This window comes from Sarcophilus harrisii, chromosome 2, assembly GCF_902635505.1.
Source record: "Sarcophilus harrisii chromosome 2, mSarHar1.11, whole genome shotgun sequence".
Classification (NCBI taxonomy): domain Eukaryota; kingdom Metazoa; phylum Chordata; class Mammalia; order Dasyuromorphia; family Dasyuridae; genus Sarcophilus; species Sarcophilus harrisii.
The window spans coordinates 352,539,422-352,564,552 of NC_045427.1; the positions used below are offsets into that span (position 1 = coordinate 352,539,422).

The window sequence follows — 25,131 nt, forward strand, 5'->3', positions numbered from 1 at the left end:
TTACCAAAGTCAATATCGAGGAGGGCTGCATTGGCGCCTTCCACAAGAATCTTCTTTGGGGGCCCATGGAGAGCTTCATATATAAAATATACTCCATCTCGTACCATGGGTCTGATTCTTTCAGCAAAGACCTGCAGGCATCAGTAGAAATGAAGATGATGAGAAGCTGAAAGGAAAGGCTCTCTCCCATGCCTCACTCCTCCACCTTACAATATAGTGATGGCCTTCAAAACCCAGAACCACTTTTTTCCCAGTACAAATGTAGAAAAACCCTAACTCTAGATCAGTGGTTCTCAAACTTTTGTTTTCAGTATCTTTATCCTATTAAAAATTATTGAGGATCTCTCCAAAGCGTTTTTGTTTCTCTGGATTATATTTATGGACATTTACCATATTGGAAATAAAAACTATTTTTGAATTTGTAGACCCTCTAAAAGGGTTTCAGAGATCCCCAGGATTCTCTAGACCATACTTTGAGAACCACTGCTCTAGATCTTACTGGAAGGGATCCACTGGCATGTGTTATCGTGTTCACTTTTCTGCCTTGTTAGGAGTATGGAATTGGAGTTAGAAGGGACTTAGAGAGACCACCTAATTTAAACTCATTTTTAGAGCAGAGAATAGAAGTCAATGGGTAAGAAATATTCAAGATTATATGAGAAATGTTGAGTCAGTTTCTTGATCATGTCTTCTGATATTAAATCCACCTATTTGCTCTTAAACAATTACTGTGTACAGTGTTCTCCTAGTTCTGCTCATTTTACTCTTCATTATTTTGTTCAAGTCTTTCTATGTTTTTATAATTTTATTGGGCTTATCATTTCTTGTAGCACAGTATGTGGCTGTGGTTAAGTCACTTCTGCTTTCTGGGCTTTAAAATGATGAGATTAGACTAGATCAGGAATTCTAAATTGTTTTTGTGTGTTTGTGTTATGGACCTCTTTGGCAGCCTGGTGAAGCCTATTGATGGTTTTTTTTCCCAGAATGTTATTCTAAATGCATAAAATAAAATATATAAGATTACAAAGGAAAGTAATTTTATTGGAATATATCAAAATATTTTTATTTGTATGGAAAATTTTATTTATTTATTTTTAGTAAAGCTTTTTATTTTCAAAATATATATGGATAATTTGACATTCACCCCTACAAAATCCTGTGTTTTAATTTTTTCCCTTTCCCCACTTACTCTCCCAGTTGGCAAGTGATCCAATATATGTTAAACATGTGCAATTCCTCTCTATATATTTCTACAATTATCATGCTGCACAAGAAAAATCAGATCAAAAAAGGAAAAAAATTGAGAAAGAAAATAAAATGGAAGCAAACAACAACAAAAAGAAGTGAAAATGCTATATTGTAATTCACACTCAGTTCCCATAGTTCTCTCTCTGGGTGCAGATGGCTTTCTTCATCACAAGACCATTGGAACTGGTCTGAATCACCTCATTGTTGATGAGATCCATGTCCATCAGAATTGATCATCATATAATCTTGCTGTTGCTGTGTATAATAATCTTCTGATTCTGCTCATTTCACTCAGCATCATTTCATATAAGTCTCTCCAGGCCTCTCTGAAATCATCCTGTTGGTCCTTTCTTATAGGACAATAATATTCCATAACATTCATGTAGCGTAACTTATCAAAATATTATAAAAAACAAGTTCATAGAGATCAGCTTTGGAAATAGGCCCAAAGGATTATAAAACTGTGCGTGCTCTTTAATCCAGCATGTCACTACTGGATCTGTATCTCAAAGAGATCACAAAAGAGGGGAAAGGATTCACAAGTGCAAAAATGTTTGGAACAGCTCTTTTTGTAGGGGGAAGGAACCCCCTTGTGAATTTGTGAAACTGAGTGGATGCCTATCAGTTGGGGAATGGCTGAATAAGTTATGGTATATGGATGTTATGAAACAATATATTATTTTTCTATAAGAAATGATGAGCAGGCTGATTTCAGAAAAAACATTGAAAGATTTATATGAACCAGCAATTAAAGTGAAGTGAGCAGAATCAGATGAACATTGTACACAGTAATAGCATTGTGTGATGATCAGCTATGATAGATTTAACTCTTCTCAGCAATGCAGTAATCTAGGACAATTCCAATAAACTTGGGATGGAAAATACCATCCATATTCAAAGGGAGAATATGAAGACTAAATATAGAGTGAAACATACTATTTCCACTTTTTTTTTTTGTTTTTTCTTTGTCTTGGTTGTTCCTTTTTGTTCTGATTTTTCTTTCATAGCATAACTAATGTGGTTTAAAATGAAATTTGATAATTAAGAATATATAATATATCAGTTTTGGATAGGGGTGAATTAAGGGAGGAAGGGAGAAAAAATCTGGAATTCAAAATTTTGTAAAAATGAATTTTGATACTATCTTTACATGTAATTGGAAAAATAAAATACTATAGGGGAGGGAAGGGAAAAAACACAACAATATGTAGGTCCCAGGCCAAGAACCACTGATTAGGTAGCTTTGAATTTTATGTCCGACATTGTTATCTCTAAACAGTCCAAGCACAGCATGTGTACCTTGAGCTTTTTGAGCTGTCCTTCTGTATCCACTTCCAAAGTAGGAAACATTGATTGGTACTGATAGGCCAGGTTTTTGAACCTATAAAACAGCAGACAAATTGGTCTTTTCTCAGGTAGAATTCCAGATATATCCAGATGTTTTGAGAGGCAACCTTTGAACCCTCATGGCCCACTGTTAGAGAAGCTAACAAGGGGAGGGTAGCTGCTAATAAGTGTGTCCATTCTTTCTCCAGTTTCTTGGCTTTGGGGTATGCTTAGAGGCAAACACCTTTCTCATTTTCCATCTCTCTTAGAAGCAAATGAAAGATTAAAGCTCTTGCCCATACCTTGCAGAAAACTCATCAAAATCTGAAAGAAGGTCACAGATGCGGAGTCCAGTCCTGGCAGCTTTGGAAGAATACGTTGGTCCAATTCCTTTCTTTGTAGTACCAATACTGAAACAAAGAGGGGTCTAGTTAAGATCTGGCAGAGTCCAAAACTGTTTGAGTGGCTATAAACTGGAATATTGCTCCCTCTCTCCTACCAGGGAAGTTTCTTTTCCTGTGGATAAGTCCTTGTATCTTTCTCACACCTTTGGTCCCCAATTAATCAACCCATCCTTACCTCTTGGCACGCTATTCAATATAAAAGGTACATTTTTAAATGTTATATGTTTTTGAACAAGTTACTTCTATTTGAGCCTCTGTTTCTCCATCTGTAAAAGGAGGTTGGCCTAAATGAACTCTAAGAGATCTTCCAGCTTATAAGATGCTAGATTTCTGTGAAATATATTTCAGAAAAATACACTTAATGGAATAATTGGATAAATTGAAAATTTGTGTCCTATCTTATTTTAGGATTTAGTTATCTGAAGCTGATTATCCAATTGGTAATTTATCCAACGTAACCTATCAATGAATAAACAAATAAAACAGGGTGTCCAACCCAGGGCTCAGTTGCCCCTACCCTGTGATTTGAGGAGAAATGGAAAAGAAATGGATCTGAATTAGCAAATTTATGAGCTTGTTAGGGTATGAGGAGAACACATGAATATTATTTAAATTACATAAAATGATTTAAATAACAACATAAAATAGCATATACTAACTTCCAAATAACTAATAATTGTAGGAACTGAAGGGAGACAGGATGTTTCTGGATGAGGGTGGTCAGAGAGGGCCTTCTGAAAGAGACAGGATTTAAGATTGAGCCTGAAAAATGACCTATAATTTTAGTCCATAGGGATATAATAATCCCCCTTATTTTACAGATGAGGAAATTGAGGCTGGGAAATGAAGTGCCTCAACTAGTTGGGATTAGAGTAGGGACTTGAAGTTCCTGTGTCCAATTCTTTCCAGAACCTCATAACAGAAAGAAGCTATGTGAGTAAAGTGCCAGTGGAATATCTGGAGCAGGGATCCCTTCTTGTTCTTTAGGTGGGCCTTGGCTTGTCTTGGGGCTGCAGCAGAATCACCACAGACCAGCGACTTTTTTCAGGAAAAAATGGCTGGGCTGGGAGAGGAGATGAGCCCCATCTTGCCCCATCAAGGTAAAAAATCAAAGAGCTGTACAAGGACAGACCCAGAGAAAAGGGAGTATTTGGAGCATGGGCAGGAGTCAGTTCAAAATTGGTCAGGATGCAGCCATGGAAAAAAGGAGGGTAATTCATCAAGGAAGGGGACAAGGAGAGGATAGCTTTGGTGAGATTTGGAAGTGATTTGTGAATCAGAGCCAATGAATATTTTTGAATTGATTGGGAAAAACATTATATGAAGAAAAGTCCTTTTTTAGGAATAGCAACTGAACCTGTAATTTCATTACTATAAGAGTGTTTTAGTGAGGCCTCATCACCATTGCTAGTGAAAGTCCTGTCTTATATTACTGTCAAAATTTGGGCAGAGTGAGTGAGTTAACATATTGCTAAGTAACAGGTCATCAGAGGGCTTTTTGACTGATTATTTAGTGAACTGAGTATTGTGGAATGGACCAATGAACTAGGTGCAGAGAACCCAGATGGGAAAATCCTAGTTGGAGTATGTATGTTGGAAGTGAATGACATTCTCATTCTTTTGTAGGCTGCTAGATTTGGCTGCCTGGAGGAATCAGAATAAGCTTAATAAAGGCCTGGGCAACTTCAATTAAGGGTTATGTGAGAAGATGTAAGGGATAGTAAGCTGACGAGTAAATAGAAGGCTAGACCTGGAGGCAGGAAAATTTGAGTTCAAATTCAGCCTCAGATACCTATTAGCTGTGTGATCCTGGGCAAGTCACTTAAATCTGTTTGCCTCAGTTTCCTCATCTGTAAAATGAGCTGAGAAGAAAATGGCAAATCACTCCCCTACCTTTGCCAAGAAAACTCCAAAAGTGGTCACAAAGAGTTGGACATAACTGAACAACAAAAGATTTAAGTCATTCAGCCTGAGACTAGGGAACTTTTTAGTTTCTGTGGACTATTATTTCTGAATTTAAATATTTTCTATGTCCTGATTAAATCCTGGAAAGTACTCTTGTAGATGCTGAAATATGTAGAGATAAAGGGGAGAAGGAAAATAAGTGAGACTAGAACATTGGAGAGAGTGACAGTGACAGGAAGAGAAGAAAAGGTAATTAGGGCCTAGATATGGTATAGACCATTTTTTTTTACTTGATAGGTGATTTAATTGACTAATCAATTAAGATAAGGAACTTCTGGAGAAGAAATTACAATCTATCAATGCAAATCAGCAACTTCTCTATAATTTATAATCTTAAAAATAACTTGGAGGACTAAGAGATGAATTCATTGGCAGGTGGTCCTATAGCCAGTAAGTGTCAGAGATGGGATGTGAAGCCAGGGCTTTCTGACTCTGGGGCCAGTTAATACCACACGGCCTCTCATATGCATCACAGCTTCATATATTTAGAGCTTCAAGAGACCTTAGTATTTAATGTACCTAGCTCTCATAAAATAAGAATTGAGGGAACTGAGGCCAGGAGAGTTTAAATAACTTATCTAAGACAGCTGGAATTCAAGCTCAAGGTCTCAGATCTCAAATCGAGTGTTCTTGATCTTTGAGCCCAGGGAGCCAAGGAAGGTGAGGAGTCAAGAAGATGGGAGAATTTGGGTCTTGAGTTAATATTCAAAAATCAGGGAAGATTAACAGAAGTAGCCTGGAATAGTGGGAAACAGTAGACTTGCTGTCAGAAAATCTTAGTTCCAATTCCTCACATTGTTACCCTATGAATTTGGTCAAGTTAAGTCACTTAAATTAAAGAGGTATCAATTTTCTGATTTGTAAAATGAGGAGATTGGATTGAGTGATGTCTAATGTCCCTTTCTGCCCTAAATTATATGAAACAATCTTCAGTGACTTGGTGAACAGACCTGTTATGGACTAAGGAAGGTGCAAAAGGAGAAAACACTTTGTCAGAAGGTGAAAGTTTCTTGACCTGGGACCTTAGAAGATAAGGAGCTGGAACTTCAAGAAGGCTCAGGGCCATATACTCCACAGAGCATCACTCATTTTCCCTTTTCCCTTGGTTTGGGTCTGCCCTTCACTGGTTGGACTAGGGTAGCCTGTGTGGTAGAATATAAAAAGAATGGGAAGGATCCCCTTCCTCCCCCCCCCCCCAAGCTCTCTTGTATTGTTGTTGTTCAGTCTTTCTGACTCTTCGTACCCCATTTGGGATTTTCTCGCAAAGATACTGCAGTGATTTGCCAATTCTTTCTCCAGCTCATTTTACAGATGAGGAAACTGAGGCAAACAGGGTAAGTGACTTGCCTAGGATCACAAGGCTCACAAATTGAGGTAGAATTTGAACTCAGTTCCACTTAGACTCTAGGTTTCTTGCCTTTACACCTGGTACTCTATCTACAACACCACTTAGCTGCATGAAATTCTTCTGTTATTTCTTAATTCTTTTCAATCTAGTCTCCTCTTTTTATATACACATTCCTCCTCCCATGGTTCACTTGAATTCGGATCTAGCCTCAGATACTTTTTTAAGCTATGTGAACTTGGGCAAGTCATTTAAGTCTGTCTAGCTCAGTTTCCTCAACTGTAAAATGGGAGCAATAATAGCACCTACCTGGAAGGGTTGTTGTGAGGATCAGATGAGGAAATATTTGTAAAATACTTAGCATAGTGTCTGGCATATAGTTGGTGCCTAATAAATGCTTCTTCCCTTCCCCCCTTCCCTTTTCTCTCCCCTCTTACAGGATGGGGGAGGGGCACAGTTTTCAGCAGGAACAATATTGGTTAGGGGAGTCCTTGCTAGGCAATGATTGGCTGGTGATCAGAACAGTGACAATTCAGGATCTTGCTCAAAGTTCATTATTTTTTTCCCCTGGAACAAAAACAAAAGGAAACTTAACTATGTAATTATAGTGACCAAGCTTGGCCCTGGAGAAGAGCAGAGAAAATTTAAATCTTCTCCCTTCTGCAGAAATGGGAAATGATGGAAGCATAATACTGTATATATTGTCAGATATGGTTTATGTGTTGGTTAGTTTTGCTGAACAACCTTTTTTTTTTACATCTTTGTTACAAGATGGCTTTCTGAGTATTTTTAGAAATGAAGGGAATATTCAAAAATGAAAGATGTCAGTAAAAACAGTGTTAAAACAAACTTTGTGATTCCTTGAGAGAAGTCCTAGACCATCCTGATCAGTGTTTCCCAAACTTATTTGGATATGGTTCACTTTGGTGCTTAAAATATGAGTTGACCCGTAAATCCTCAGATGAAGAGACTAGGTTGTTGAAAGATCCTAGAAGATAAGGGAAGGGAATCTTTGGAGCAAAATAGAGAAAGGTGTAACAGCTAACTCAAAGGATATTTACATAAGACTCTCCTCTTTGGTTGAGAATCACTTATTGCTCCATATCTTTATGAGGAATGGAATTATAAGATCTTAAAAGAGAAAAGATCCTGGTTTTTAAGAGAGAGACATAGACAGAGAGAGAGAGAGAGAGAGAGAGAGAGAGAGAGAGAGAGAGAGAGAGAGAGAGAGAGAGAGAGAGAGAGAGAGAGAGAGAGAGAGACATACAGAGACAGAGAGAAAGAGAGACAGAAAGAGAGAGAGAGAGAAAGAGAGAGAGAGAGAGAGAGAGAGAGATAGAGAGACACACACAGAGAGAGACAGAAAGACACACAGAGAGAGACAGAGAGAGAGACAGAGAGACAAAGACAGAGAGACAGAGATAGACAGAGACAGAGAGACACAGAGAGACAGAGAGAGACAGACAGAGAGAGAGAGACAGAGAGAGACACAGAGAGAGAGAGAGACAGAGACAGAGACAGAGACAGAGACAGAGAGAGACAGATAGACAGAGAGAGAGAGACACACACACAGAGAGAGAGAGAGACAGAGAGAGACACACAGAGAGAAATAGACACAGAAATAAAGACAAAGGGAGAGGGAGGGAGAGACAGACAGACAGACAAGAGACAGAGATAGAGACACAAAGAGAAGACCCATGTTTCAAGATTCTCTTTAGCTCCCTGAAAGCAGAAAAAGACTCAGCTTTGTATAGAGGAGCTGGTGACCTCAATCATGTCCTTACCCCCGGCTTACCACCCTGGGAATTTTGGCTGCAAGGGAGGCAGGAATAGCTATCTCTAGAGTCTCCTCTCCTTCTCCTTCTCCAAAGAAGATTGATTCCTGCCAGGAGGAGAAGCAGGAGGCTGGGGTCAGATGATCCCGTTCTGCTCTCTTCAAAGAGAGGAGTGACTGGGTTATAATTATATCTATCTGCTCTCTTAAATATAGCTAGAGTAGGAGAAATAATTTTAAAGTTCAAACTGTGCTGCTGATGGCTATCCCTTAATGGGAAAGAGTGCCCCAAGCTATATGTTCAAGGCTTGACTCCTTTCACAGTGAACACAAACAGACCCATTTATCCCATTCAACAGCAAAACAGAAATCAGAGAAAGTATATATAGGAGAATATGTATTAGACAACATGCAGAGTAAATGATGCCTTCTATTGGGAATAAAATAACTCAGCTCGACCAAGAGAAAGTCTCAGATCTGCTTCCCTGGTGTCTCTAATACAGCAAGCTAAGAAAACAGACACGATTGAGATCATCAGCTCTTTTATCTTTCTCTCCTTTCAGAGACCCGAAGAGAATCCAGAATAAAGTCTCTACTCCTTTGAAGCTGAAAGCCTGATACTCCTGATCTCTACCTCATCCCCAAGCTTTACCCTACTCTGCCTCCTCCTAAAAGCACAGAGCATTGAGTGATAAATCTCCACCAATGAGAAAATCTTACTAAAGTCACTTTTGAGGCAGCTATCAGAGAAAATGAAGCCTGTTTTTCATGTGGATTGTTAGGGATAATCATTTTTTTCACACATACACATACATACACATAATTTGATATTTAATATTAAGAAGGGAAAAATTGCTAATAGCAGAATTTCCTCACTAAATATGTTAGCATAATTAGGGAAGAAGGAAAAGGAAAAGAAATACGCATTTGTGAAGTGCCTACTATGTGCCAACCACTGTGCTAAACACTTTTTAAAAAATTAAGTAATTTGCTTATGATCACATAACTAGTAAAATCTGATCCTTAAAATAATCCTTGTTGTTATTACTCCCATTTTACAGTTGAGGAAACTGAGGCAAAAAGAAATTAAGCAATTTGCCTATGATCATATAGCTAGTAATAGTCTGAAGGTTAGATTTGAACTCCAAGCTCAGCACTCTATGCATTATGGCACCCCTTAGATGCCCTGGACTATTGTACAAAGCCTCCTAATTGTTTTCTTTATCTTAGCCTCTCCATCCTGAATGTACAACCTGAGTAATCTTCCTAATGTGTCTCCTCTACTCTAAAGCCTTTCCTAGCTTCCCAGAACCTACCAGAGTACATAAACTCCCTAGCCCTACATCTGAGGCTCTCTCCAATCTGGTTATTCCTCCATCAACAAATACTTGATTGGCTGAAGTCCACCCTGGCATCTCCCTCCCATTCCAAGTAAAAAAAAGAGTGAATTTTTTCTCACTCATAGAACTTTCCAAGATCTCTCTTTTGTACTTATCTCACTCTTTTTTTATATCATAGATTTTAGTATTCTTTCTCTATTGAAATATGGGGGAAAATTCCCCCTTTACAATATAAATGTTTTGAAAGTAGGTCCTGAGTTGTAGAATAATAATAATAATAATAGCTTTTATAAAGTGCTAAGGTTTACAAAGTGTTTTAAAGATATAATTTGATTTTATCCTTAGAAAAATCCTAGGAGGTAAAAACAAACAAACAAAAAAAAAAACCATTTATTAAGCACCTACTATTTGCCAGGTACTACTCTAAATGCTTTGCAAATAATTTATTTTATTCTTACAATAACTCTTGGAGGTGAGTATTTATTATTCTCAATTGACCAACTAAGGCAGGCAGAAGTTAAATAATGTTTTCAAAATCACAAAGATACTAAGTGTCTGCATCTGAATTTAAATTCAGTTTTGTCCTGATTCTATCTACCACCTAGCTAAGTCTTACCTCTATTTGTACCTCTCATAACAAACAATAGGGACAAGTAGTTATCAAGCAAAAGATCAGGATTCCATAGGACATTAAATGGAAAATACTGGAGAATTAAAGGGGAAAATCCTGCCTAGGAATGAGTGAGCTAGAGAATGCAATTAGTGCAGGCCTTATGATGATTCATACTTCAAATAGAATGGAATTCCTCATAATATTGAAGATTTTGGGTCACATCATCCAGCCATATATGCCAGCCATGTCCACAGTCAGAATTAGAGATGAACAGTTGGAAGCGATAGAGTCCATGAGACTGTGAGCTCCTTGAGAGTAAGGTCTTTTTTCTGCCTTTTTTGGTTTCACTAGGATTGAGAATAATGCTTAGCAAATTGTAGGTGCTTAATAATTGCTTGCCAACTGACTGAATGCCTGAATGAAGGGACCTTACAGGTCACTGAATCACCTCCTCTCCCCCATTTTACAGATGAGGAAACTAGAGCCTTGAAATTTTAAATGACCCACCCAGAATTTCATGGGCTGCCTTTCCCCACATGCACCAACTTGCCAGACTGAAGAATCACAACAGAGGAAATGTTGAGATATAATTACTTTTTCCCCTCCTGAGCCTGACGTTGCATTTCCTGAAGTCCATCAACTGCTTGGTGAAAGTCGAATACTGTTAAGGGAAAAGGAGAATGGAGAAGGAGAGAAGCTGTTAGAAGGGGGATACCAGGAGGATTGTTGTCAGCATTAGAAAAGAAATGGGAGAAGTTTGGAAATGGGAAGCCTTTTGATGGAGCAGAAAGAACATTTCTGGGGGAGAAGGGAGTGCCAGGGGCCTGAGTTTTCATTCTAGCTCCATTGCTTCCTTACGATATAACCTAAAGCAAACAATTTGATCTCTCTGGGTCTCAGTTTCTTCCCCTATAGAGTGGAGAATAACAATCCTTCTCTGGCTGACCTTATGGGGCCAGTGGGGAATCCTGTAAAATAATTCATGGTAAAGAGAGTTGGAAATAATAAAGCTCTATATACACATATGAAAAAATGGGCACAGAAAAGGATGGTGACAAAAGTCATTGCCTTTTGGAGCAGAATGAGCTAATTATGGACCTGACAGATCAGGAATTTTTTCCCTTTGACTAATAAATTGAGGAGAAATATTATGCAATGGGACCGGGAAAGGGAGTGCTTACTCTTGGCATTTATTTGACTTTCAGGGCAGTGTAGTCCACTGGAAAAAGCACCAGTACAAGTAGTCTTGGTTCTTCTACATGTTAATTAAGGTGACTTTGGGCAAATCAGTTCCCTGAGTCTCAGAGCTACTCACTATAAAACAGAAATAAAACTTGTACAATTTACACTCTAGAAATATTTTGAGAAAGGTATATAAACCTTAAAGCCCTGTAGAGATGAGAAGGAACTATTTCTATTTGTCTCTGGAAAGGCGGTACTCACCAATGTGGGCTCTGTCTGAAATGATGAGTCTTTTTTCCCAGTCTTTCAGACCTGCCAAAGACAGAATCCATAGCTCAGATCTTGTGATGTCTTAACTATGGCGAAAGAATAGAGGAAAATGGCTTTCTTTTTTGCTAGATCTCTCAGATCTTTTTACCTCTCCTGGTAACATATGTGCCTTTGTGTAGCATGATCTGAAACATCACTGATAAATTATTTTCGTGCTGGCATATACTGTAATTCTGGTTTTCTTCTTCTTCTTCTTTTTTTTTTTTTTTGCTGAGGCAATTGGGGTTAAGTGACTCACCAGGGTCACACAGCTAGGAAATGTTAAGTGTTGGAGGTCAGATTTGAACTCAGATCCTCCTGATTTTAGGGCTGGTGCTCTATCCACTGTGCCACTTAGCTGGCCCATATACTGTATTTTTGCCATGAATTCATGATGGCTTCAATGTATCTTGACTATATCAATGCTTCTCAAACTTTTGGGGTTCAGGACCTTGTGACACTTTTTAAAATTTTGAGGATCCCAAAGAGCTATAGTTTACATGGAATATATCTATCAATGTTTACTATATAAGCAGGTAAAACTGATAAATTTTTAAAGTATTTATTAATTCATTTAAAAATAACAATATGTAGTATAAGATTATAATAACATTATATTGCTCTATTCCTGGAAATACAGTGATCAAAGACAAAATTCCAAACAACTCATCATGAAAAATTCTATCTTCAGAGAAAGAACTGATAAAGAGTCTAATGCAGATGAAAGCATACTGTTTTTTTCACTTTATTTTTTTTCTTTTCTTTTCAACATGACTGACATAGAAATGTTTTATATGATTTCAAATTTATAGCCTATATCAAATCATTTACCATTTCAGGGAGAGAATTTGAAACTAAAATTTTTAAAAAATGAATGTTAAAAAATTGTTTTTACATATAATTGGGAAAAATAAAATATTTTTAAAATAACAACAATAAACTCATTATAAATGAACACAAATGGTGTATTTTAACAAAAATAACTATACTTTCCAAAACAAAAAAATTTAACGAGAAGAATGATATCATTTTGCATATTTTTGCACTTCTTTTTAATGTGTAGCTTAATAGAAGACAGCTGGATTTCATCCCTCAGTTTTCCTCCAGGATCTAATGCAATGGGAAGAGTGGATGTGATTTTCAGAGTAAAGGAAGCATAGATATGTTAGACTTACCTTTCTTCTCATTTTTTTCTGCTTCTTCAAATAGGCCAGGTAAATGGATGACCACACCATTGCCTGAGAGACACACATGAAAGAGAGGTTTATTGCTTAAATATAGGAACTAAAAAAAGTTTGCCTCCTTATGGGGGATTTTCTCCATTTTTAAAAATATTCCTGAAGTATTTTTGACCATCTCAGAAAATGCTTCTACCTGGGGCATCCCAATATGATTTTAAGTAAAAGAACTATTTGTGTGTGCCCTTGGTCTCTGAGTGACCCATTGCAGCCAATGCAGAGTTATGACCAGGACAAATACTTTATTCTCCTTCCCTCCAGTCTTTCCAATTTTCCCTCCTTGTTGTCCTTTACACACTCTCTATCCCCTGTCTTTATATTCTTCCCTATGTCTGGAGTCCTTTTCTTCCTTCAAGACTCCACAGAAGCACCATTTTCCACACCACGTTTTTTTTCAGATTTCTCATATTGCTAGTGTCCCCTCCCCTTTCTCATACTTCCTATTAAATCTCATTTTAAATGACTTCATATATTCAAGCAGTAAGTTGACTCTCTGGATTCCAGTCCTAGCTCTGTCATTTTTTCACTAAATAAGCTTGGTCATCATGTAAATTGATGAGGTCAAGGTTGAGAACTGGAAGGGACCTTAGAGGTGACCTAGTCCAACAGGCTCATTTTACTTCATTTATTTTGGTTTCATTTATTTTACTTTGTATCAGTTAATATTCATGGCTCATTAGAAGATAATAATATTCCATTCATATACCAGTTTTTTCCCATGGTTCCCCAGGTGATATTCTTTTTATTGTTAAAAATGTTGCTGCGAGTAATGTTTGCACTTAGTTTTGATTTCTGAATTTTTGAGGGATATGACTGGTAATGGGATTGTTAGGTCAAAGGTTATGAACAATTCAGTCACTCTCCTTGTATAATTTCATTCACAGTTCTACCAAGTGTGAGTGGTATTAGAGTGCCTATATTCTCACCTTTGCCATAGGGGCAAAATACTGTGAGTGATTTGATTATATTTTCAAATATCATTTAGTTTGCCATTCTCTTTTAGAAAACTTCGTTTCTTTGACCACTTATCTATTGGGGAATGGGTCCCAGTGTTATATATATTATATATAATATGTCATATGATATAATGTTACATATATGTAATATGTGTAGCATTAGATTTATTATATGTGTTACTTCTCTATATATCTTGAATATCAACTTTTTCCTAGTTGACAGATTCTCTTTTTTAAATTAAAAATTTTCCTTTTCTTCTTTCCAACTTCTTTCCTTATTGAGAAAAAAGAAAAAACCCTATCAAAATTTGTAGTCAAGCAAAACAAATTTCCACATTAGTTATGTTCAAAAAATATTTCTCAGGCTATCATCTCTCTATCAGATGGTTAAGGAGCATGTTTCCTTATGTGTCATTTGGAATCATGGTTAGTCATTGCCTTGTCAGATTTCATTTTTAAAGTATTTTTTTATTAAAACTTTTGATTTTCAAAACATATGCATGGATAATTTTTCAACATTAACCATTACAAAACTTTACGTTCCAAATTTTTCTCTCCTTTCTCCGCACCCCTTCCCCAGATGGCAACTAATCCAATATATATGTTAAACATGTTAAAAATATATGTTAAATCCAATATATGTATACATATTTATATAATTATCATGCTGCATAAGAAAAATCAGATGTGATCAGACTTCTTAAACTTTCAAAATTGTTTATCCTTAAAATAGTGTTATTATGCAAATTGTTCCATTGGTTCTTTTCACTTCATTCCATATGAGTCCTGAAACTCTACTCTATCAGTTGTTATAGGTACAATATTCTATTACATTCATACACTTGGTTTGTTTAGCCATCTCCCAATTGATAGATACTTCCTCAATTTCCAATTTTTTACTACCTCAAAAGGAACTGAAATGAATTTTTAAAATATATTTGGTTCCTTTTCCTCTTTCTTTGGTCTCTTGAGGACAAAAGTAAATATAATGGCTGGATCAAAGCATATACCTATTTTAATAGCTTTTAAGGCATAGGATCAAATTGCATTTCAGAATGTCTAGAATTGCACCAAGTGCAGTACTACCAAAAAGTGCAACAAGTACAAATTTGTAATTTCCCCTTTTATTGTGAACTTTGCCAATCTAATTGGTGTGAGAGAGAATATTAGAGTTCTTTTAATATTAATTTCTCTAATTATTAGTGATCTAAAGAATTTTTCCATATGGTTATTAATTGAATTTCTTTCTTTGAAAAGTATCTGTTCATCTCTTTGGACCATGTATTGACTGGGAAATGGCTCTTATTCTTATAAATTTGACTCGGTTCTCTATATACCTCAGAAATGAGAACTTCATAATAGAAACTTTCTTCAAAGATTTTTTCCCTGCTTATTTACTTCTCTTCTAATCTCAGCTCCATTGGTTTTGCTTATGCAAAACTTTAAAATTTTGTGTAATCAAAATTTCCATTTTACTTTCTGTCATCCTTTATGTCTAACTCATATGCCCATTTGTAGCTTATTTTCGTATATGGTGTAAGAAGTTGGTGTAGGTCTAGTTAATGCCAAATTGCTTTCCAGTATTCTCAAAAGTTTTTTTTTCAAATGATGATTTATTATTCCAATAACTGAGGCCTTGGGGTTTATTAAATACTAGGCTTCTATGTTCATTTGTCTTTGTATATTATGTCTATAATCTGTTCCATTGGTCAACATTTCTATTTCTTACTCAGTTCCAAACATTTTGATCATTACTGTTTTTTTTCTCTTTCCTATTTTTTCATCATTTTCCTATACATTCTTAAATTTGTTCCTCCAGAAAAATTTAATTTTTCTAATTCTATAAATTAATTCTATTAGTACTGGTATGGTACTAGAAAGTAGATAGTATTGACAGAGTCTCTTCTAATTATTCACGTCTAGGCTTTTGAATTTTATTTAATCAAAATTGTCAATGTTGTCTTTTATGATCTCTATGCCTTGTTTGTTTAAGAATGTAACCTAAGAAAATCTTGAGTTGTCCATAACTCCCCTCACTTGAGGGGTATTTCAGGGTATATGTGTGTATGTGGGGAAGAGAGAACAGGGGGATAAGAATCTTATTATTCACCTGCTTTGTTAAAAAATTAACAAATGGAGCAGGTAGGTGGCAAAGTGGATAGAGCACCAGCCCTGAAATCAGGAAGACCTGAATTCAAATCTAACCTCAGACACTTAACATTTCCTAGCTGTGTGACCCTGAACAAGTCACTTAACCCCAATTGCCTCAGCAAAAAAAAAAAAAAAATTAACAAATAAATTCCATAAAGGTTGGACACTATATACTAAAGATATGGAACAGTTCAAGAAGACTTAGGTGGGATAACAGATGCTTTCTGCTTCTCCTTAGTTTTAGAAAGAAAGATTTATCTTTCTGAACAGGAACTTCCAAGGCCCTCTTTCCCAATGAGAAAACGCCTGTTGTTCCTGAGAAGAGGTGGACTGGGATTTCAGAAATGCCTGGAAATACTTACATGAAGAGATGCAAAGTGAATTGAGCAGGACCAGGAGAACATTCTATACAGTAATAGCAACAGCTATGAACAATTTAGCTCTTTTCAACAATACAATAATCCAATTCAATTCTAAAGGACTCCTGATGGAAAATGTTATGCACATCCAGAGAAAGAATGATGGAGTCTTCATGCAGATTGAAGCATGGTCTTGTTGCCTGCTTTATTTTTTTTAGTGGTTCTTTTCTTTTGGCCTGTTCTTCTTTCACAGCATGACTCATGGAATGTGTTTTTACATGATGGCACATTCATAGCCTATATTAAATTGCTTATCATTATAGGGAGGGGAATTGAAGGAGATAATTTGGAAAATTCAAAAAAAGAATATTAAACATTTTTACACTTAACTGGAAAAAATACCATTTAAAAAAAGAAGAAAAAAGACGTAGTCTGGTGGAGTAGAAGAAACTGTGGACCAGGAATCCCGATAAGTTCAAGTCTCTGTTATGTCATTAATTCCCTGAACAACTCTCAGCAAGGCATGTTCCCTCTTTTTTTCTTCTCTGTAAAATGGGAGTGGGGGTGGAATGAGATAACCTCTTAAATTTTTTCTAGCACTAATATTCTGTGATTCTGCTAGGAGTTCACAAGTCTCTGCTTCAAAACTTCATTGGTCAGGTCAGGCCTGCAGCTACTGAGGCACTAAGCCATGAATATTCTAAGGGTACTGATGACCCTAGGAAAGTATCAACATTTTCTCCCCTAGGATGGTGGTAGGGCTTAAACTGAGTGATGGTAATGAGGAGAGAGATGGCACAGTGAATAGAGTACTGAGCCAGAAATGAGAAAGACTTGGATTCAAAACCAACCTCAGACACTTATTAGCTATGAGACTCTGGGCAAGTCACTCGGTTTCCTCAACTGTAAAGAGGGGATAACAATAGCATCTACCCCTAGGGTTGTTGTGTCAGAAAAGATATTTATTAAGAGTTTAGCAAAAAGCTTGGCACGGAGAAGGCTATTAATAAATCTTGTTTCTTTCCCTCTAAAGTAGTGATTAGGAACAAATAACAGTGGAAACTTTCTTTAGAAGAAAAGTTGTAGTGAAAGTTATGATTAGAAAAGGAACAGAAAGCCTGTTGTGGTCAAAACAGTTCATCGGTTAACCAAATCCGAAAGGGCTTGAGTAGACAGAAAAGTGCAACTGGTAAAAAGTCAGTATGGAGAACAGACACAAAATGAGGGACTGTAGGGTCCCTTTTGGCAGCTGGCTGGTGCAGTGGATAGGATGCTGGGTCAGGAGGACCTTAGATCAAACCTGATCTCAGATACTTACTAGCTATGTGTACAAGAGCAAGTCACTTAACCCTGTTTGCCTCAGTTTTCTCATCCATAAAATGAGCTAGAGAAGAAAATGGCAAACCACTCCAATATCTTTGCCAAGAAAACCCCAAAAGGACTCATCAAGAGACGGACAAAACTAAATCAACACAACAACAGTCTCCCTAGAGTCTCTCTCTTTATACCCCCTTGAACAAGTTGCATTTTTTCAGCATGTGTGGTGGTTCTGGATTGAAGTGGGAAAGAGATTAGTGTGAGAGTAACAGTTCAGGATTTAAAGAGAACAGAAGATGGACTATTTTCAGGGGAGCATCAATTGCGTTCTAAGAAAAAAATTAGTTAAGAATCAATGTCCCAATTGAGGTAAAGATTTATAAATGAAAAGTAAAGTAAACATGTGTGTGGCCCAAATAGAGCAGAACTAAAGCCTGTAGGAAATACTGATGGAAATCATTATCCTCACTAAACCTCAAACATTTTAAAATTTAATCCTTAGCACAATTTCTCCCAAATCTTACTTATTTGGTATCCATCAGCCCTCCCTACTGTCTCCTTCCATTAGACTATGATGCTGATTTTCCAACTTGTATCTTCCCTAGTGCTGAGCTGTGAGATCCTGGATAACTAACTTAACCCCTGCCTGCCTTGGTTTCCTCAATACTAAATTGTATATCCTGCACATGACCAGAATGTAATAAAAGCGGAAGGGATGAGGGAAGTGACCTGTTTGTTTGACTCTCTGGGTCAAATTCCACTTTATCCACTCTCTCTCTGATGGCCTATTGCCACCCACTCCTTCCCTTAGAATTTGTGGTTGGTTGTTCTTTGGTATCAAAGAGCACCATGATGTAAGGGAGGTGATGTCATGACATGCAAGAGAATTGGACTGAAATGAGGGAGACTTGTGCAAAGGCATCAGCTTCACTTTCCCCTCCAGAGCCAACTGGGTCCAGTGGCCAGATCAGGACGACTGGAGATGCCCTGGATGCAGGGAGAGACCAGAGAAGGCAAATGCTTTTCTGACATGTGTTCTCAAACACAGGAGATTTGTCTCCAGTGGGATTAGACAGAGATGAGTGACTCTGTCACACAGAGGAGCAACAGGGTATAAGTTACATTATGGGAGTGACTCAAAGCCTTTGGACACGTCTCAGGAACCAAAGGTCATTCAAATGCCAAATGGACTCTGTAACAATAACTGAAATAAATGGCATAAATGTAAATAGTGGGTTCTAGGACCCAGGTTTAAGTCCCAAATTTGCTATTTGTAAAGTGTGTGACTATAGAGAAGTCATTTTCCACTTCCAGATCTCATTTTTCTTCTTTGTAAATTTAAAGGGTGAGAACAGATGATTCCCAGAGGCTCTTTTCAGCAACTATTCCCATATGAATATCTAAAGACCGCCTCCTGGGATGTTTCCGAGGATGAGAGGCAACAGCTGCTGCTGGGTCAGGACATTCTGCCTCTTGGTGGGAGAGCACTGAGAACCCTGTGTCCCCCTTGAGTCCAGGGCCGGTGGACCCTCTGCAGGAATTACCTGGCCTCTTCCTCAGTGTCAGCTACAGATCCGGTAGGCTTTGTTCTAGCTCACCTGAAAAAGTGACTCATTCATAGAATCATCTCTTTAGAATTAGAAAGGACCCTAGTCAATTATTCTCATTTTATAGATGAGCAAACTGAGAGACATTCAACAACTTATTCAAAGTCATGGAGTTAAGATTTGGACCCAGCTGCTAATTCCAAATCCATTCCACTTTTCACTATCTGTCAAGCTTACCTTTGGCTGCAGTTTCATGATGACTCTTTGCTAGGAATATCTGGAAGATGTTCAACTGGGATGGAGGCTCAGAACAAGAGAAAAAGAGCTATGACCATGGGTTCTAGATTTAAGATTCTAGATATGTTTACTGATCTAGAGCCTAAAGCTGAAGTTTTAGACTGGGAAGAGACCCTGAAAGTTAGGCACCTCATGCCTCTTCTTCACAAATGGGCAAACTAAGGCAGAGGAAAGGGAAATAAAGGACTTGTTCAAAGAAGGGAGAAATAAAAATATTAGAACTGGAATCCAGGTTCTCTGACTCCAACTCCAGAACTATTTCCATTTCATCATTCTGTCTTTGCAAGAACTATAGCATCTCAATAATGTGGTGATTCAAGGCAATTCCAATGGACAGGATGGAAAGTTCCATTCACATCCAGAGAGAGAACTATGGAGACTGAATGTGCATCAAAGTATAATATTTTCATCTTTTTGTTGTTATTTGTTTACTTGTTTTTCCTCATTTTTTCCTTTCATGTTTTGATCTGATTTTTCATGTGCAGTATGTGAACATGAAAATATATTTTGAAGACTGCAAAAAACAAACACAAAATTAAAACTAAAGAATCTAATAGAGACAGGCTTGTTGCAACTTTGGATAATAAAATTTGAGCCAAAGGTCATTTAGTCTAGGTTGTAAAAAAAAAAACCCTACAAAAAAAACCAATCAAAATCCCCAAACAAGAGCAAAATTGGATTAATAGTTTCTGTCCAGTCAAATATGTACTAGAGCCTATTCATTTAGGCTAGGAAGATCCAATTGCTAAATTTTCAGTGTGAGCATTTTACTGAGAGCACAAAAATTGGCAAATAATACAAATATGGATGGACTTGATATTTATTGTTTTATTGATTTTCTAGACTTAAGAATGTGATGGAGGAAAAAATGTTAGCAATGTGTATTAAACTTTTTTTATTCTTTTAGATTTATTTATTAAGTACTTGTTAGAATTACAAGGGTAACTTTGCCCCCCAAAACTTCAAATTACACTTTATACAATGTAATTATAAAATTTTGTTCTATCATTGAAAATTATGACTATTTCATATCTTTATAGAGTTTTCATTTTACAATGGGATATTTTGTAATTATTATTGTAATTCAGCAAGATCTTGTATGCTTTATATTACCTGGAAGATATCATTTAAAATTTTTTCATTTTATAAAATTTTAAAATTAAAATAACATTTTATTTTTTTCAGCTAAATATGTGCAATACTTTTAAATATATTTCCATATTTGTCATGTTGTGCAAGAAAGATCAGATTATAAGGGGAAAAAAACACAAGAAAGAAAAAAAAACAAATTGCATCTTAAACTTAAAAGTTTGTTGTGCATATAGTTTCCCCCCAAGAGAACTGGTTGCTAAATATTTATCAGCACACCTCTGCTTCCAACTCTAAATCTATGAACTTATCAACCTGACACCCAGAGATGAGAAGTGATTTTTTTAAGGTCATATAGTTAGTGAATAGTCATTCCTCCAAAACAAAAATAATTCACTTCCATAGGGCAGCCCTTGAAATACTTGGAGAAAAGAATCATATCCTCTCCATGTCCTTTCTTCTTTGGTATGGCACAGATTATATAGATTCCTAAGTATTTGTTACCCTCCTCTGGAAACCCTCTAGCTTGTTAAAAATGTTTTTCCTAAAACATATTGACCCAAACAACACAACAATCCAGGTATGTTCTGGGCCATGGTAGAACACAGGGGAACTAACCTTTTGCTGTTTCTGGACACTGACTGCTTGAATGTTGAATAAGATCATTTTAATTAACAAGCACTCATTAAGCACCTACTATGTACTAGGCATTGTGCAGAGTACAGTTAAGGGGACCTATGGGGAAAAATCATCCTAGTTTGTCTTCTGTGTCATTCTTTTGACTCATTCTGAGTTTTCCAGCCAAGTCACCCACCTCCCTTTCTCCCTGCTTTGATATAAATTGTTGTTTATTCATGCCCTTCCCTCCTGTATTTATAAAATTAATTCCTAGGAGTCAAGGATGACTAAATTTATCTACACTAAATTCTGTAATATTAGATTTGATCCACCTTTCCAAGCTAAGAAGCAGAATATGAATGTTATGGGGATTTGGAATATGTCCACCCATGAAGATGGCAGGGATATTCCACTTGTGCCAGGAGGACCAGCTCAAGTGGGGACATTCCGTATGGGTCTATTATGTGTTTGGGGACAACTTCTTTCCAGCTGGAACTGTCTGGGTCTTTAAATTGACCTAACAAGCACAGTTACTCCAATGATGACAGACTCATTTACTCCTGGCAGATGTCACCAGGAACCAGGGAAAGACCTGTGGACCACTTGCCCTACAAGGGTAGGCTATATAGTCCCAGCAAGTGAGTTTAGGTTTTTTGGGGTTTTCTTTTTGGAGGGGAGGGAGCTTTTTGGACTTAAATTTTGGCAAGGTTAATGCTATACAAGGACTGAGTGAAGCTGTGAACCTAATTTCCCCTCACCTCCTGAGACTGAAGTGGTAACGGGTGGGGGAATCTTCACCCCCAGATATTGGGGGAAATACTCCTATATATACTTTTGTTATAGCTTTTTAAAAAATTTCTTTGTAAAAGCTTATCATACTGACAAATGGTTAAATGGAAGTACGGGACCTGAACTTCTAATATTGAGAGGACACAATTAATGAAGGTTCTAGCCAATGGTAAAGGAGAGAGACAACCTCCTCAATTTTCTAAAAGTATTAGAAAAGTATGGGGAAAGGATGAAATTATAACAGACTTCTCCCAGGTGGGAGAAGGGCAGACTGCACACTAGAAAAAAAGAGCTGGATTTGGAATAAGAGGCTCTGAGCTTGAATTGTGACTGTACCACTTGCTAATTCTCTTGACTTCTTCCAGCAAACAATTAAATAAAATAGTTGGATGTGTTAAGTTTCTAGTTCTAAAACCCATGATCCAAATGAGATCATTTTGGATCTAGTCTGTCATCCAACATGTCACCTATCCCAATTTCATTTCATCTACAAATTTGAAAATTCTGTCTTCTTTGCAAGTTAAGAAATAAAAATGTTGAGAAACCACAAGTTGAAGTGAATAGATACAGGGTCTACTCCTCTACTGATTTTCCTTCAATAGGTATTACATTACAAATAACCTTTTGATCTTGTTATTCAACCTGTTCCAAATCCACCAAATCATACTATTATTTACTTGCGCCTCTCCTCTTCACAAGGATAATGAAGTGTCAAACCCAGGACCTTGAATAATTTGCTGAATTCCAAGTGTCTTGTTTATCTGTGATGTTGTCATTTTGGTTATACTGTCTAGAAAGGAAATGAAGTTAGCCCAGCATGACCTCTTTTTGATGAAATGTTAATTGAAGGAAGCCAGGAGAAAGAGATGAAGAGGGAGAGTATTTCAGAAATGGGGGGACAGCCGGGGAAAATGCTCTGAGAGACAGAATGTTATTAGGCTGGTGTCACTGGATCACAAAACATATGGTGGGAAAAGAGTGAAAGGTATAAGAAGACTGGAAAGTTTTGCTTTTGGGGGGAGGGGAGTTTGAATGTCAAACAGGATTTTTATTTTATTTTATTTTATTAGCTGCTGCAATTGGGGTTAAGTGTTAAGTGTTTGAGGACAGATTTGAATTCAGGTTCTCCTGACTTCAGGGCTGGTGGTCTATCCACTGGGCCATCTAGCTACCTGGTTTTTATATTTTAATGCTGGAAGTGATAGGGAGACATTGGAGTTAATGAGTGTATGTATGTGGTATTTTAGGAAGATATCTGTGACAACTAAGGATGGTCTGGAGTGGAGAAAGACATGAGGCAGAGTGAAGATTATTGCAATAAATTTAGGTGTGAAACTGATAGACTCCAGCTTCTGGGATAAGAACTCACTATTTGACAAAAATTACTGGGAAAACTGGAAAATAACATAGCAGAAATTAGGCATAGACCAACATCTCACAACTTATAACAAGAGGAGGTATTTAGATTCATGATTTAGACATACAGGGTGATACTCTACACAAATTAGTAGAGCAGGGGATAGTTTACCTGTCAGATCTTTAGAGGTGGGAGGAATTTGTGGCCAAAGAAGAACAGAGAACATTATGAAATGAAAAATGGATAATTTTGACCACATTAAATTAAAAAGGGTTTGCACAAACAAAATCAATGCAATCAAAATTAGAAGGAAAGTAGAAAGCTGAGAAACAATTTTTACAGGCAGTACTTCTGAAAAAGACCTATTTCTAGAATATATAGAGAATTGAGTCAAATTTTTAAGAATATGTCATTCCCCAGTTGATAAATGGTCAAAGGATATGAACAAACAATTTTCAGATAAAGAAATTAAAACTACCTATAGTCATATAAAGTAATGCTCTAAATCACTATTGATAAGAGAAATGCAAATTGAAGCAGCTCTGAAGTATCACCTCACATTTATCAGATTGAAGAATGATTTGGAACTATGCCCAAAGGGCTATAAAACTGCATACCCTTTAATCTAGCAGTCACTACTGGCTCTCAAAGAGATTATAAAAGAGGGAAAAGGACCCACATATACAAAAATGTTTCTAGCAGTTCTTTTTATGGTGGCAAGGAGCTGGAAATTGAATAGATTGGAGAATGGCTGAATAAGTTACAGTATATTAATATGATGGAATATTATTGTTCTATAAGAACATTTAAGAAATACATAAGAAATGACAAGCAGGCTGACTTGTAATGGGTCAAGATTCTAGAGAAATGTACTTGGATTTGTCTTACAACAAGGATTCTTACAACAAGGTGTTAACTCAGTGGAACTGATGAGACAATGATTATTTAGTTTATCATGGTGATTAATAGTTCTCTAGTTCAGTATGATTGATTTAATCTTACAACAAATAATGGTTTCCTAGTGATATAATGATTGGTTTATACTCAGTATAGTGTAATGATGTAATTGTAATAGAGTATATAAATGGGGGACAAACTCAGCCAGAGACAGAGAAGACTTGGCCAACCTCCTGGTGGCTCTCCTGCCCATTATACTGATGGAAGAAAAATCTGGAAATATTTACATGAACTGATGTTGAGTGATGTTGCTCCCTTCAGGGAGCAGAATCAGGAGACCCTTATACACAGTAGCAGCAAGGTTTTGTGATAATCAACTATGATAGACTTGATTCTTTTTAGCAATGTGGCGATCCAAGACAATTCCAATAGATTTCCAAGGGAACCTATGGGACTAGAGGACAGCATTAATTGTTTGGAGGTTTCTCTGGACATCAAGACAAAATTTGGCTCTTTGCAACTTCCAACCATTGTTCTTACTTCTGACATTCAGACTAACCTACTTCTTCTATGGGAAAGTCTTACAGATACCTAATGATCATTATCAGATCTCCCCTTGAGTCTTCTCCTTTTGTTAGCATCCCCAGTTTCTTCAGTCAATCCTCATGCAGCATGGATTTAAGGCAATTTTGATTGCCATCCTCTCTGCACATTGTCATTTTTTATCACTATTCTTTCTAAAATGTGGTGTATTGAATTCACTTCTCCAAATGTGATCTGATAGGGCAGAGTAAAACAAGACTATGACAGCCATATTACTAGAAGCCAGGCCTCCCTGAATGCAGCTCAACTTTCTTTTTATTCTTTCTCTGAATGTTTTGAAATTTCATTTTCTCAGAATCCAGGGTGCACATAACACTACTTACATATGAGTCTTATCTCATTTTCTTTGGATATTGTTTACTGTGCATTAATGGTTCTCTGTGCTGATATTCTTCCTAAAGCCTATC

The 25,131-nt window shown here is 36.8% G+C and overlaps 1 protein-coding gene across 1 annotated transcript in view; it reads right to left on the minus strand.

Moving 5' to 3' along the window:
• ADSS1 (adenylosuccinate synthase 1) overlaps nt 1–25,131 on the minus strand; it is an 80,246-nt gene that overhangs the window by 12,259 nt on the left and 42,856 nt on the right. The window contains exons 3-8 of the mRNA XM_031953139.1: nt 12,682–12,744; nt 11,459–11,509; nt 10,610–10,676; nt 2,877–2,984; nt 2,548–2,629; nt 5–131 (exon numbers count right to left, since the gene is read on the minus strand). Coding sequence (XP_031808999.1) covers nt 5–131; nt 2,548–2,629; nt 2,877–2,984; nt 10,610–10,676; nt 11,459–11,509; nt 12,682–12,744 — 498 coding nt within the window. The remainder of the gene's footprint in view (nt 1–4; nt 132–2,547; nt 2,630–2,876; nt 2,985–10,609; nt 10,677–11,458; nt 11,510–12,681; nt 12,745–25,131) is intronic.